This window comes from Dreissena polymorpha, chromosome 11 (genome assembly GCF_020536995.1).
Source record: "Dreissena polymorpha isolate Duluth1 chromosome 11, UMN_Dpol_1.0, whole genome shotgun sequence".
Classification (NCBI taxonomy): domain Eukaryota; kingdom Metazoa; phylum Mollusca; class Bivalvia; order Myida; family Dreissenidae; genus Dreissena; species Dreissena polymorpha.
Genome location: NC_068365.1, coordinates 47614538 through 47631597, shown reverse-complemented (window position 1 = coordinate 47631597; position 17060 = coordinate 47614538). Strand labels below are relative to the sequence as shown.

Sequence of the window (17060 nt, the reverse complement as noted above, 5' to 3'; positions counted from 1 at the left end):
TAATATCACGCTTCTCAACTCAGCATTGATATAGTTTCATTAATTATTGTTATTTTGTCAGCAATTGGTTTCTGAACACAAATTTTCGTGACTTTTTCAATGTTAACATTTCGTCATGACTTGTGTATTTAAGACACATTAAAGTAGAACACGAAGGCCCTATGACGCTCATCGAGACCATGTATCAGGACTCAACAAAACGATTGGGTATGGTAATACACATATATAATATGGCATATGAATTATAACTGTTTGATCCATTCATGCTGTCTATTTCCGTATTCAATAATTAAAGAGATTTAGAAAATTAGAGGTCATCATTGCGTAGACTCTATGGGCAAAATCGGGGAATATTTATTCAATAACCAATACGTTCGACGATTGATCTATAAAGGTATTAATAAAGGGGCCTTTTCACAGATTTTGGCATTTTTTAACTTATTCATTAAATGCTTTATATCGATAAATGTAAACATTGGATCGTAAAAGCTCCAGTAAAAAATCAAGAATAAAATTAAAAAAAAGGAAAAGAACATTGCCCAGACCAGGTTTCGAACCAGTGAACCCTGCAGCCCTGCCAGAGTCCTGAAGTAAAAACGCTTTAGCCTACTGAGCTATTCCGCCGTGTACATATACATATTGTATTTTATACGTTATATAAGCAATCTTCGTAGTTTCACAAAATTTAACGACAAAAACAGAACTCTCCAAATTATTCAATCGTTTCGCGTTGCAACGCTTTATAATTTTTAGGTTTTAAAATCGTCAAAAGATGCATATAATGGCTATATTAGACCATGGTAAATGTTCAGTATTACTGTTTCCTCACAAATATCATAACTATAACGAAAATTTGCGAATCTGAAACAACTTTTTCGGCGTAAGCTGTATTAAGCCAGCTTTTCACCCTGACTTGACCTTTGGTCCAATAATACTCAAATAAAATTTCCCGCGGCTAGGTACGAATGAATACACTTCATTTATTCCATTGGCTGATTTGAGTATAACACCAGAACATTGGAAACATATCCGCGTCTTTGTAACACTGTTTTACTGATGAAAAGGCTCAATAGATAGAACAGTTTTACAATCAATTTTCGACATAAATACAGTTTGTGCGTTCATCTTTTATTTTCAGAGAATTACCAGCGCAAAAGCGTTTATACTAAAGGCTATGTTGTCATATTTAGTACTTACTTGCATTGCATTTCAACCCGCGAGGTTTCGGGTCAATAAGCGGCTATTTGTGAAAGTCATAGTTTATATACAGTTCATCGTCGGAGTTCGCAGAAGGGGTTGCGATCATTGTGTTACACCGGTCTTACTGACAATAACGTAGTGACTGTAATGTATTGCATTCCAATCCGCAAGGTATCAAGGTCAGTTTGTCAGTTTGCGGTCAGTTGCAGAAATCTTTATATAAAGGCCGTCTCGTAAACTTTGTGCACTTGAAGTCTGTTTTGATCAGAAAGATACTAAATAAAGATATTCGGCGATATTATTGTGGTATGTCAATCATCGATTTTTAATATGGTTTCAACATTGGCATGATAAGGACCAATTTTGATAAAATTAATTAGAAATATTTATCCATTTAGACCAGTTAATTAAGCATGAGCACAATAATTCACTATACTATAATTATGCAATTAAATAAGATTCGAGTATTGCCGGCTGACCTATATGCACTCGTTTATTTGTATGTTTCTTGTGTTTTTCTATTCTGTAAATATAGATATCTGAGTAATAATATCACATAAAGCATAATAAGCCACGAAATCTGGCGCAACACCCCGTAATTGATTTGCTTATGATGTAGCTAAGAACTGCGCAGAAAAAAGGCATCCGCTACTTTTTATCTCATAGAGATAACTTTTGATCGTTCATAAACATCGACCACAATCAACGCCGTATATCTTTTTTAAAGATATTTCTTGTTTCAATTTTGTCAATTTACCAAAGCGTGAAAAGATCCCTTTAAGACATAACTACAACGATTCGTTGCTGATGTGTACATTGCAAAGATGTTAACGAGTGGCCTTTATTACTGTCGAACTGATAGTATGGCAACAAGTAATGTATTTATGACGCTACTTTCCAAAGAAGAAGTGATAAGTTGATCACAGTAAATATAAGAGTTGAAAAACTGTTTATCGTTTCATAGTTAACTCAAGTCTTATCTACATATACCTAATTCATACATGATGTAAAACCGCTACAGTTAAGTTGTCATTCGACATTAAAGGGGCCTTTTCGCAGATTTTGACATGTATCGAAGTTTGTTCTTAAATGCTTTATATTGATAAATGTAAACACTGGATCTAAAGAGCTTCAGTAAAAAATCATGAATAAAATTAAAGAAGAAGAAAAAAGTTACCCTCAACAGGGCTCGAACCACTGACCCCTGGAGTCCTGGAGTAAAAGTCTACCCCATAGACCACTCGGCCATCCGTGCTCATACGATGAAAGATGTATTTTATACTTTATATAAGCAATCCTCGTAGTTTCAAAAATATAACGACAACAACAAAACACTCCAAATTAATCTTTTTTTTTCGCGTTGCAACGCTTTTTAATTTCGAGGTTTTTAAATCGTCAAAAGATGCATATACTTGTAGATCATGGTGAATGTTCAGTATAACTGTTTTCTCACAAATATCATTACTAAAACGAAAATGTGCGAATCTGAAACTGAATAATAATTTGTCAATTTACCGAAACGTGAAACGGCCCCTTTTACTGGATATCAATCCATTTAATTAGAAGGCGAATATCGATCATGCGTCACGCCTATAGAAACTAATTGAACGCGTTAAAATGTTCCGTTTTAGACCCTGGTTGTCTCCTGAAATGAAACTCGAACACCATTATAGGAAAGCTTTTACATCTGTAAATATACGTATATGATTTGCTGAGTCAAGGATATATATGAGTTTCAGAGCGTATTTTATTGATTAGTTCTTCAAGGTGGTGGTGGTCGAGAGCCGGGAAGAGGAACGCGTTCGCTTGCATGATCTGTTTAAATACATGCATTAGTCAAAGGTGTATTACTTTCTTCCTTTATACACATCCAGTTAATGTTAACAGTCATTCGAAGAGTGGAAAAATTATGCACAACAAAACAAAAACGTTATTCATAGAAATTAATTAATTTGTAATAAAGTCATAGTTGCAACTTACATGGTTTTTTAAATAATTGACTATAGTTAGCGTTGATTTTTCTGATATTATATTGTAATGGTCTAGTAAAGAGTTTACGGTGGAATAGAGGTGACATTCACTCCCCCTTTTTTAAATGTAACTCCTCTTTTTTTCTAATTGTGGCCACGACTTACTATCTCGTGGCAACGAGTAAGCTATGTCGTGGCCTCGAGTTACTTAGTCGGTGCCACTAAATAGAAAAAAGAGGAGTGCACAACTAAAAAAAGAGAAGTGCAATTAAAAACAAGAGCGGTGCAGTAAAAAAGGAGGTGTCCATTAAACAAAAGAGCAAAGAATTTTAGCTATCTCGAGATCCCACTTAGCTAACTCGTGGCCACGGATATATATAGCTGGCCAAAGCGGGTTTTTACTGTTATGATTACTAATTACTTCCCTTTGTATAAGATCACAATGAACGACCATATAAAACAATTTGATTGGCTGACTAACTTGTAACCACGAGTTAGATAAGTCGGGATCTCGAGATAGTTGAAATTCTCACATCTTTTGTTTAATGCAACCTTTCTTTATTTACTGCACCGTTATTTTTTAAGTGCACTCCTCTTTTATTTAGTTGTGCACTCTTCTTTTTTCTATCTCGTGGCCACGACATAGCTAACTCGTGGCCACGAGTTACTAAGTCGAGGCCACGAGATGGAAAAAAGAGGAGTGCAATTTAAAAAAAAGAGGAGTGAATGTCACCTTTATGCCACCATAAGAGTTTCAAAAAAAAAAAAATACTTATGCTACTTTATATAGTAACAATATTGACTCGAATGCATGTGATTATCGGTCAAAGCAAGGTGATTATTACGTTTGGCCCTGCAGAGCAAAATGTTGATAATCGATAATCGGCCCCGGAGCTAAAGCACGTGACGTTACAGCCAACGCGTTACGTAATAAGAAAATGGCGTCCACATTCAGTCTTAGCCAACGGTGATCAAGACAATTAATAACAACTCAAAGAAAGAATCGAACATTATGTTAACGACACGTAGCACACAGTTTTGATAAAACAAATATCGATTGAAACTGAAACTCTTCTGTACATTAGATATATGCCTCTTTTTGAAAATTTATAGTTAAAGAAACACTTACCTCACCAAATTAAATTCGATGTTTATAATAATAAAAAAAAACGATGTGCTATTCCGTCCTTTTTGTTATTCCATCCGTTATTTTATATTGATTTTAAATCACACTTTTTAAACGATTGTATCGAATGCTAACCACTTTCACCAAAAAGACGATTTACGAAATCATAAATATAAACCCTCCACGACGGAATTGTTGTCCTTAAAATCCAGAGAGTCCAGCTAAAACTGTGTTTCGTCACAGAAATTTCATCACATGAGATACGTCATAAATTGCGTGATAAATTGGAAGAAAATTAAAGTACGGAAAGCTGGTTCTGTAATAAATAGTACAGTTAACGGAGATTAAGTATTAAAGACGTTAATACCATCGTTGCTTGAGGGCCGGAAGTGAAACTCGGCCCTGGAGTGAAAAATCGCACTCAGGCCTACGGCCTTCGGGGCGATTATTCACTCTGCGGGCCGATTATAAATCACTTATTGCCCTCAAGCAACGAGGTAGCCTATTAACCTCTTAAATTACAGTTTGTGAATCCATAGATTTAGGCATTAAAACCTATGCACTGAACTTAATAACAATTGTTAGGGTGAAATCCAGGACCAGTGAGCAACAAATCGCAAATCACTGGTTGTATGCAAGACCTGCGTGGTACGAGAGCCCACAAAGGCGACACACGACTTTCTGTGACAGGGCTTCATGAGGCAATCTTTGCTCTCAGGGGAATCGTTCACTATACTAATGTAATATATATGTTTAGCAATAAAACTGGGCTTTTTTCATTTGTTAAACAGATATGAATACAATGAAGTAAGTTATTCCATTGTTTTAATTACTTAAAGAGGAAAGCTAGGCTGAAAAAAAAAGATTTTTATTTTGTCATGATTATCGAAATGCATGTTTTACATGTACTCAAATCCAATCATTTTAAACATAAGCAGCCATGTACATAAGCATCATAATTTAATGTTACTAGATCTATTCTTTTCCCCATTAGACTAGCCAACAATAGCTGTCCCAAGACTCGACTATTCTTCGTCTATAATTGTGTACATTTATGTATTAAATATAATAGTATTTAAGGGAGAAAACTGCGCAAAGAGATCAATCATGACTTATCTCCCGAATACAGCAGCACAGCGCCACTCGTATTTCGTTTTTAGTTTATTTGCGACGCAAATAGGCTTTTGTAAAAACGCATTTCAAAATCACAGGGGAAACGATTGTCTTTTTCCAAGCCTTCCCTGATTTCGAGCAGACGAAAAAGATATTTAATATAGTATTTCGTAATTCTTACAATTTTGCATTTAGAAACTTTTTTCTAACAGTTTCTTCCAAGAATATTGCTTACACCAATTTAAGTGAATTTTTCTAAGACCGTTTTACGTGAAAAACACGTTCTTAGAAACTAAAATAAATTTCGTTCGTAAACAATTCTGTTATTGGCAAAAGGGAGTGCTCTTACTTTTAGAAAATTGCCAATTAGTTAACAGTATTCTAAATACTTTTGGTGTACAATGCTATAGCCTCTATAAACATAAACATCATTTATTTGAAGACACGGTTCCCTGTAAGGGAACTTGCCATGACTTTATTTTAGAATAATTCTGTGTGCATAAGACAGGGAAAACATTGTTGTTTACTAGAAATTCACTCTTTTATCGGAGGGTTGGAGACTACATTGACAGATGGCGGGAAACACTCATGAACTGGAGAGAAGCCAGTAAATAGATGGCCGTAAAACAGTGACTTTTGATTCGTGCCGAGTTCTTTCTTACATACCGCGTGACCTATCTTTTTTATTGCTTAAGGTAGCGCACCTCTAATGATTTCCCGCGATTTCTTCGAAGGTTGAAGAGCCTACTATTAGGTGCCGTAGCCTAGTGGTTAAGGCGATAGACTAGAAATCTTTTGGGATATTCCCGCGCAGGTTCGAACTTGCCGACGACGTATACTTTTTTTGCGACGCGTTTTATTTATTTTCTAACGTAATTTGATTTAATATGGCATATAAGCTATATTTATTGTTAAATATGTTGCAATTTTTATGCACATTCTTCAATTATTAAAATTAAAACAACGTTATGGCGAAATTGGGTGATTTTCTGTTGAAAATACGAACCATGCATGTTGCATTTTTATTTTTATTTAAAAAAGTAAACGGTAAATCTGTCTAGTTCTTGGTATTTTTGCTGTATATAGTGTTTCTATAAAAACTAAGTTTAAAATATGACTTAAATGATACTATTTTGAATTTTATGACACTTTGTTTTTAACCGACCCAATTTTTACTTGGCTGAAATCACTTACATTTCATGGCGCTCTTCCATAGATAAAAATTTGTAAAAAATAAATGTCTGTAAAAGAATACTTATTTCATCTTGTTTAAACTTTAAACACCTTTACAGCATCTGTACACACCAACTGCATGCCCATATTTGGAAATTTGAATGAATTATGGAACTTTTATACACCCCAGGGGTGAAAATAAACTGGACAAAAGCCGAGCGTGGGGCTGGTTTTGAAAAAATCGGTATATTTTTTTAAAAAGCATGGAAAGCCTACTTACAAATTTGCATGTAGTTCAGTGAAATGATGCTGATTAAGAATATAATTAATTAGATCATATTTGGATATGTGCCCATTAGAGGTGCGCTACCTTAAACCAATTCGGCTTGGAATGCTCTTCGAGAAAAGGTATGGTTATGCGGGTCTCTATGCGCAAAAGTTTGACTTTATTTTTCGTTAAAATTATTGCTTTTACATTTAATTTGTTAAGGAAATATTTTAGTATATTGTGACCTCTACAAACTTAAAAGAATTACGTCCCTTGAAAACAAAGCAAGAAAATTATATTATCGTGTAAGTACCTGTTATCGAACAGCACCTATCATCGGACGTTTTGTTTTGGTTCTGTATGCACACACGCAAAAGTGCGCATGACGTCACATTGATAAACAAATGGTCGCACATGAAGTCCATGACCTACTGGCCTACTTAGCTTGAAACAAATGCGCAAAAACAGGTTAAAGAAATGCATTTATTGTTATTTACACCGTTTTGTGTGTTTTTTGCTATTACTTTTTGAATGCATTTATCAAAACGTGCATTTACACAAAAAAGCATATGCCCGTTTGCAATTTTGATTGCAGCAAAAGCAGATTTTTTCGCCGAGTCTGGGTCACGTGATAGTCATGTGACTTTGTATGCTGGAGAAGTATTTATGAAGTGTCGGGTAATAGGTAATGTTTACATCGGCCGCCATTTTGTTTTGTCTGCTAGAGGTGACAATAATCAGGGAATCATTGTTATGAATTCTTGAAGGTAGTTTGCTGGAAAACTTTACAGATAAATCATTCAATGATTGAACTGTTAGTCATTTGATAAAACTAAATGTTTTTGTCATTTTAAGTGTTTCAATTTTAAGGTAATTTAACGTAATTTTTTAGGTGTTCGATAACTGGTTCTTCCACCATACTACTTAATGCAAGGGCGGGGACTTTTATTGCTTGGCAATGGTCTTGTTCTCCATAAAAAAAAAATAGTTTTGATAGCCTTTTACGTTTTCATTCAGACAACTAATCCTTTAACATTTGCTTCAGCAGAAACTTCCCTGTATCTTGCAAATAGACTTTCAACGCCATCGGCGCTCTCGTTCGTTTTACCAAACCAAGAACGGGAAATGGGACCAAATACTTCGTTTCAATTTCAAAAATGGATTTTCGTAAAATTAAATTTGAAACAAAATATGAATATAGAAATACTTTTGTGTTTTGTTTTATAATTTGTAGACAGATTTCTACAACAAAAAACAATATAAAAAGTCAATGTGGATTTCATGTTTTGTTCCGATTATTAGGAAATCGTATTATGATCTACTACGCGTTGATTTTTTTGTTTAGTCGAATGCAAAACGGAGAATGAAAAGACGGCATGTACACGGGCCACCGATCTGTGAGGATTTTCTTCTGATGGCAGAGATTGTACTGTATGTGAGAAATGGAAGCTTTACTCTGACTTGAGATTATACATTATACACTATCACACGTGAGTGGTGGAACTCTTCTAAGAAGAGTTTTCAAAATTGCATGCGCAGCACTTGAGTTGTGAGCACTACGATCTTTGAAGTTCTATTGTTGTAATAGTTTCAGGTGAATTGTTTTTTATTATAGTAAATAATTATATTTGCAATTATATATTAAAAGTTATATCATACAATTAAACTTAAATTATTGTTTATTTTTAATATATAATATAACCGGCAATTAATTTTGTTATTGGATGGATTGTATTTTATTTTTTCAAGGGAAATAATAATTTCAAAGGGAGGCTACACATATCAGCTCATTTATGTTTAAAATCTCACACCATTGCATACCCACGCATTACACTGCAATTGTATATGAGATCGAGATAATGAGATTTCTTATGAGTCTTTAAGCGACATTTTACAAAACGACACGCTATCCTAAAATTCAAATGACTGGTCAGAGCGATTTAATGTATTCCCATTAAAATTTCAAAATAAATAATGATTCATGAAAAACACGATCCGAGACACAGTTGGTCAGCGTGTGGCTATGATATAAATAAGTAAAACATCATTTTGAAAGAAAAATAATCAAATTATAACGAAAAAATTAATTTCTCTGAAAAAAATCACTTTCAAATATATATATATATATATATATATATATATATATATATATATATATAGGCTATATATATATATATATATATATATATATATATATATATATATATATATATATATGTATATATATATATATATATATAGGGGAGTGGGGGTAGGAGAGGTAATTCAATCAAATTTCACAATAAGGTCTGAAATAAAATATATATATATATATATATATATATATATATATATATATATATATATATATATATATATATATATATAGGGGAGTGGTGGGTAGGAGAGGTAATGCAATCAAATTTCACAATAAGGTCTTAAATAGAACAGGTCTTAAATTGAATTTTTATAAACCCCGCAATTAATTTCGCTGTACATAGTATATGACGTATATACAGAGGATATTTGTTGGATTCGATGGAATATCGATTTTATTTCACGAGTGATTATATAAAACAATGCGCCACGAGTGAAAATATGTATTTTTTATGATAACGAGTGAAATAAAATCGATATTCCATCGAATCCAAATTTTTTCTTTGTATGTTATGCAATTTTCATCTTTTATTCACATTGTAAAAGAGGTTTAACTGGTTAATTTCGCTGGATTTATGAAGTCATTTCGTCGAAAAAATGAATTCATTTCGCTATATCAGTTATATTTCACTGATCTTTCTCCACAAACCACCGGAAAGCATAAATTAAATATATAATAATATATTATGTACCCCTATATACCTGAATTCGTGTTTATATTGGATAAAAAGGGTATGGAGATGCATGTATTTAAAGTGGGGACTCCATAACCTATTTCTAAATCAGAGACCCCGTAACTGGCCATATGTGTGCGTATCGCTTTGAACAGCCATTTATTCATAAAATGTGCAGCGATTTCCATGAACTCGGTTTTATTAAACGTCATTCGGTAGTCATGTTCCAAAATGTGCTTTAAATGAAGTCAGTTTCGAAAAGGGAGTTTAATCCTATTTTTGGCAATACATTAGTTATCAGAGACGAAACGGCGTCGGGAAACTGAAATAATCGTGATTTAAGTTATATTGTACTGTACAATTGCGTCAATGCTGTGTGTTATAAGAGAAAATGATATTTCTTCATCCAATTACTCGTCACGTAAGTCGACAACAGATTTGTGGACGTTTCTCCTTCGTTTCGTTTTATTCCGATGTCTACGATTTTGAAACAAAATACCGAAAAGTGCAAACAATGTAGAGTCGAAAAAGCGTATTCATTTAGAAGAAATATAATAATGGTTTACCGGGTGAAAAAATCCGCTTTTCCTTCATGAAAAATTCTAACTTACCTCACTTAAACCCTGTAAGTTTCCGTATTCGCGTCCACCCCCCACCCCCCCCCCCCCCCCCCCTGATTTTACGTATACCCATGTTTCATGTGTAAAATCGTTTTTCTTTGCGTCAAAAACGACTAACGACGCCAGGTATCATCAATCTCCGCGCAGAGTTGTCGTTCCTTGCTGTCACATACAGCCATGCTGGTTCTAGTCAAATCTCTGCGCGGAGGTTGAGGTATTATTCGGCCAGTGTTTGACTAAAAAATGCATATCATATAATTATGTACATATTTTTATCACATGACATACCCTGTTTCCCATGTAAAACAACCATTACATATTTTTTTGTATTACACATGTGTAATACAACATTTTAAAGCGTTTTCATTGGCTTAGTTTTCGTTTATTGACCAATCGCATTTTGTTATTTTGCTGAAATGACGTTGCAACGTCAAATGACGTCACGAAATGTAAACAACATTCAGAATTTATCATTATGTTTGCGTAAATATTTATTTAATTTGCTCATTTAAAAGCATGTGATAAAAAGATCTGACACTCGTTGTCATATCATACCATATTTTATTAAGCTCGTCCAGGAAATTCGTTAGTAAGCTCGCCAAACGCTCGCTTGCTAACAAAATTCCTGAACTCGTTTAATAAAATATGGTATGATATGACAACTCGTGTCAGATCCTATATATATGTCGCCCACCATGTCGTCGGCTAAATAATGGCCGTTTATATGATTTATATGACATTCATATTATATTTAAAGTAACATATATATTGAAAAAAATAATAATAAGGTGACTTATAGAGTAGGACTTACAGATGTGCAACTTCTAGTAAATAAAAAATAATAATGCTTACAAATATGTTATCAGTTACTATAATCAGTTACAATTGTCGTTACTTTGTCTTCTAACAATTTATTTTAAAGGTATTTTTTCAAGCCCAACACTGTGAAACTACCCTTAAAAAAACGCATACATTTCATTTCGAATCATTAGTTTAACAGCATCAATAACGTAGTTAGAAGACGAAAAACAGCAACAATGAAGTAGTTAGAAGGCGTTCATTATTTGCGTAATACTTTCTTTAACAGTTCAACACAGACCATCATACCGTATGCACATCTCCATCATTAAAATTACTACTACGAATATAACAGTTCAACACAGACCATCATACCGTAAGCACACAGACCATCATACCGTATGTACATCTCCGTCATTAAAATTACTACTACGGATAAACTCATTGGATACAAAAGAACCATCACAATCAAATTCATGTTGTCTTACATCCCATGTTCTATGTACAAATATATATACAAAACATACACATATGCACATGGTTGTAAAGCTTCATTTAACAGAAAACAAAGCGAAGCCAATGTGAAACAAGATTCAGACTGGCCATTCTACCATTTGGCATTATCAGGTTAATCGACATGCTATATTCAGTCATCATCGTTCGAGAGAAGGATTAAATCAAACAAGTGGATATAAACAATAATGCATAAAGCAATAAAACACATGCAAGTTCAACGTTTATTTCTTCCACACTCCTAATCCCATTGGAATTCCTGGGTTCATGAAGTCAATCGGTATCCCTGGATTCATTACTTCAATTGGTTTTCCTGGATTCATGACGTCGACACCTTTTCCCGGAATCCAATTTGGCGGCGCCGGTGGCATCAGCCTTTGCGGAAGGTCAACGGGACCCAAAGGCATGCCCTTCTGGCACGTGATTTTCTTGCACGTGCACGAGAGCGGAATATCAAAGTCTACTTTGTGACAACTTGGCGTCACATCCGGACAGTAAACCCACAGCTTCACCTTGACTGATAGATCCGGGAGGCAGTATCGGTCTGTGTAGTCTGGAACGTCACAGTGACCCCTAGAATAGGTTAAGATGTATTTTTTAACTAAGTTTTGTATGACCTTAAAATTTGCATTCACTATTTTGGGTTGATCCATAGGACAGAACATCTATTATTTAGTGTGTTTTTTCGTCGATGAAATAGACTGTCGCTAGAAAATAAAGACACAATGCCAGTTCTTACAAATACAATAAGAGCAAATCATTCAAAACTTAATATTTAAAAACTAGAAAAGCGTTTCTTAAGAAAAGATCCACTTAAACTTATATTGTACATTACATTCGTTATCACAGTTCTTCCGTCATTAAGTTCTTACTGGAATATGTAATAATGGTGAAGTTTTTAGTGTTTGAAGGTGATACTGATTCCGATTTTTATAATGCGGAGGAGTACGTGGAGAAAGAAGAAGATAATGATTGATTGATACTTATCAAAAGCAAAAACGTCCGCGCTGAAAGCTTACCCGCACTGCTGATAATATATATCCGGGCCTATGACGATGCACATTCGGTTTTCCTGATAGAAGGCGCCGTTGTTAGGGTCCTTGACGTTTACCTTAGTGAATATTCTCTGTAGCTGGATTGAACGCATGTTCTTGGAGCAGACACCATCACACGTGAACGGTAACCTAAAAGAAGCGTATATTGTAATAGTTTTAAATTGATCGTATAACTTTTTTTAGGGATCAACTAAGACTTTGGTTGTTAATTAAAGCAGTTGTAATATCGTCTTAAGAATGGAATTTGCTACTACATTTACTTTCAGGAGCAAGTGTGTTCTTCGAAATTGTGTAAGTATGTATTTTGTTATGTTGGTCGTGCTTTTTACTCATTTGCATAAACTCCGTTGAACGAGTAAATATGGGTATAGATAATATTTGCATGCTAATGATGTGTTCACATGGACTTTGACTCAGCAATCGTCTGTACTCAACCGTACTTAAACACGAACCAAATATGCGGTAAACAACTACCAACAGTGAATATATGAGCCGCGTTCTGGGAAAACTGGGCTTAATACTTTTGCGTAAAATGTCATCCCAGATAATCATAGGCAGTTTGCACTGGCTTGTCAGGGACAACACTATTCGCGTTTATGGAATTGTTCGTTTAAAAGGAAATATTTTTTACTAAACATAAATCTAGTTTAGGCGGAAAGTGTCGTCCCTGGTAAGACTGTGCGGACTGCCGATGTTTATCTGAGATGACACTTTACACGGACTGCCCATGTTTATCTGAGATGACACTTTACGCGGACTGCCCATGTTTATCTGAGATGACACTTTACGCGGACTGCCCATGTTTATCTGAGATGACACTTTACGCCCATGCATTGAGCCCCTTTTCCTATAACGCGACTGATATTAATGAACAAAGCATTGCATTATAATAGTACAAATGTATGTCTGATTATGTCAATTTGTCTCTTAAGACAACTGTACACAGTTTAAATGTTACAATATTTTGAAATGTAATTAATTGTTAACCTATCTAATAGCGCATGGACAATGATACATGTTCTTACGAGTTATTTGGCGTTGGAATAAAGGTGTTAAAGTAGTTCTTCATCACCTCGATTTCATACAGAACGTCCTCCGGGGTGTGCGCAATAGCTTGGTCGAGGATATAATCTCTGTAAATGTCAAGATCTTCCGATATAAGGCGGTTTAATTTAGAAGGATATGGAAAATAAAAGCATTAACAGACCCTTTTGTGCATCGCCCTTTTCTTAGGAAGCGTTCAGCACTTCATCATGTTATGAAAGTATGTTCATATTCAGAATGATGTTATTTATAGCCCAGTCTTAACTAATGATACAAAAAACTTGTTTTAACAGGTATATGAATTTGAAATAAGTTTTGCGAAAGATATAGACCGAAATAGCAATGTGGTGCGCACTGCTACTCTTTTCCATTCCCACCCCCTGGACTAAACCAGCCAAAGTTATTTTAATTGAAATGTGTTTTACTTTATAACTATGGGCGAATGGCCTTACTTTGACACCTCGCATGGCAGGTAGTCGTATGTCTTGCAAAGGTCGTCCGTGCAAATGTTCACTTCGTTCTTCCAGTAGAATTGCGACTTCTGGATGTCAAACTGGCATCCCAGGGCGGTGGAGGCTGCAACTCCTAGCACGAGGAGCACGTGCTGAATCTGAGGTCAACGCACATGATCAGAATAGCACGGGAGAAATAACACATGTGCAGTATTTTGTATGCATTTATTTTATGCGAATAACTTTACTACTCCAGAAACAGGATGATAACTTTTCGTCAACATCTGATAGTCGTTCATTAAAGGCAAGTAATCAATCACATATACAATACAGACAGAAACGTGTAGCACATAATTTAACCCTTTACCACTTAGATACGTATTTTGACGCATTTGTATTCCCTTAGAAAGTTAAATTTAATTAAAGACCTTCATTACTAAAGTTCAAAGGGTTCATTTCCAACCCTTAGATACTGATGAGAAGCAAACAGCATTAAACCTGAACAGACATCAAGTTACTCGCGAGCCGTTCTGATTGTATGCTGTTTGCACATAGCCATTTTTGATTTTGCTTCTGAGTGGGAAAGGTACAATAAACAAATGATGACAACTCGAGGCCATCGCCCTGACCGATCAATGCGAATGATTATAATATTAAACCTTTTTTATTATAAAGGTTTGGTATCGTTTTTATGTCGATACAGTTATATTGAAAGCACATATCGAATCTATGTAAAATACTTATAACAAATTTAGACTATGTATATACATATATTAGAAACATCGGTGTTCATATAATAAGTGAAAATTGTTGAACTGTCCTCTCTTTTTAATAACGGTTAAATTATCAAAATAATGGCAAGCCTTTTAAAAATTATAATAGCATGGAATGACAAACAAGAAAATTAACAAATAAACAATAATTATCGATGTATTAAAATGTATTTTATCAATAAGACATAGTAAGCCTTGTTCTGAGAAAACGCTTTGTATTTTTTCGTTTAAAAAGTCTCGTCTTAGCAAAAATCCAGTCTAGGCGGAAAGTGTCGTACAGTGTTGACTTCCGTAATTATTTATGCAATTACAGTATACAATATTTAAACAAGTATTGCTTTAGACTTTGGAATTGGAATGCATATCGCTAAAATAACTTTTGAAACAAATAACAAGATGATATCCTACTCGCAAAATTAGAGTTATATAAAAATTATAATAATAATATTATTATTATTATTAATTATAATAATAATAATCATCATCATCGTCATCATCATCATCATCATCATCATCATCATCATCATCATCATCATCATCATTATCATCATCATCATCATCATCATCATATAACAATAATTAACTATAAACATCATTGATGAATCTTTTATAACAGTTAATACTGAGCAAACTACTTGACTATTATTGCCTGATCACATTCTATTCTAATAAAATCATCTCAAAGACTTCACTCACCATGTTGGTCGGCTGCTTAAAAGTACAATAATCCAGTGAAGCAAGCATGTATTTATTTTATAAACACTGCACCATACGAAGAATGTACGCGAGATCTCCGACAACCAATCATTTTGCTCGTTAAAAACGATTTTTGCTTGCGTAAATAGCTGCGTTTTTTAATTCGAACAACGTACTCATTATTGCTATAATTATTAAGAAAATTCATAGTCTAGGATGTTGTCTACGTACATTGTCAAGTCTGACAGATGACAAGGATACAACAACAGAGAGGGGCGTTCGAAAAGTAACGCTGTCACCTGGAATCAGGTTAACATGTGCTGTCACTCGAATGCGTTGTTTTTATTTGATGCGTGTCAGCTCTGGTTTGTTAACCTGAAAAATGAATGCTGATTGACAATATAAGTAACACTGAAATAAAAATCAACAACATTAAACTACATAGTGTAAACTTGTTCCGATTATTTAACAAGTTAAACGCGGGCAAAATGTCATTAAACTTTAACAAATGAGGCGAACAATGGTTGTTTTGCTTTTGTTTAGTTGAAAACAATAAAAAAAACGAGCATATTTAACAGAAAGGGCCGTATGCAAAAAATGCATAAAGACCGCCAAAGTTTTAAGTTGTAAAATGGGAGCAACTTTGTTTTTGTTTTTTTAAATATTATTAGTAGTATTACTGTTTAATACAGCGTTATAGTTCCAATGCTTATCAGTTAAAGATTGTAAATGGTATTATAAAAATTGTGAAAATAAATTATTAAAAAATGCGAGGCGATGTCTAAAAGTTTAAAACATGTTTGTTTGTTTTTTCAAAATAGAATCGTTTTTAACTGTATGACCCATCTGAATCTGGACCATAATTCAACCCATAATAACTGCGCATCCCTAACAACTCCGCACGCGATCATGCTAGTGGTAATTATTAGAAACGTTTAGTTTATATCAAGCTCAAAGAGAATTCATAAAGCTTAAAGAAAAAACATGAAAGCTAAAATTAAAGATTTATACAATTTAAAACATTCAAGATTTGACCGACAACAGAAAGCGAAAAACTAGTGTATTTTTATTAAATAAATCAGAAGTTTGGCATATGTTCCGAGAGTTGGGTACCGTTGGCGATTCTGTGTTATATAGGGTTCAATTTTGAAAATTGAAGTCACACTGTGATATTCATAGCAAACTGGCAAACGTCGATAGCCTATTCTGGAAAGATGTGCAGGCAGACTGAGCGTGTACGTCACACATTTTGTGGGTAGATAATTGAACGCTGTCCCTTCTATAATCATCGCTAAATTATTGCGATGGTTTTGTCTCTCAAAACAAGACAATTTATAGATAGTACACTGGGCATCTGTGTTAGATTTAAAAATTCGTCGGGAGGTCGAACTGCGACATGTAAACTAAGGAGTCACAAGGCTCGATTTATCGACATGCATTTGGACCAGA

At 34.2% G+C, this 17060-nt stretch overlaps 1 protein-coding gene across 1 annotated transcript; it reads right to left on the bottom strand.

The window, feature by feature from the left end:
* Positions 1-11397: 11397 nt before the first annotated feature.
* On the bottom strand, positions 11398-15747 carry LOC127851841 (uncharacterized). The gene is made up of 5 exons (XM_052385788.1): positions 15612-15747; positions 14143-14300; positions 13672-13779; positions 12611-12775; positions 11398-12164 (listed from the first exon to the last, which is right to left on the bottom strand). Exons 1-5 carry the CDS (start codon positions 15657-15659, stop codon positions 11816-11818), a joined length of 828 nt encoding a protein of 275 aa, XP_052241748.1. The 5' UTR covers positions 15660-15747; the 3' UTR covers positions 11398-11815.
* Between the last annotated feature and the right edge of the window lie 1313 nt (positions 15748-17060).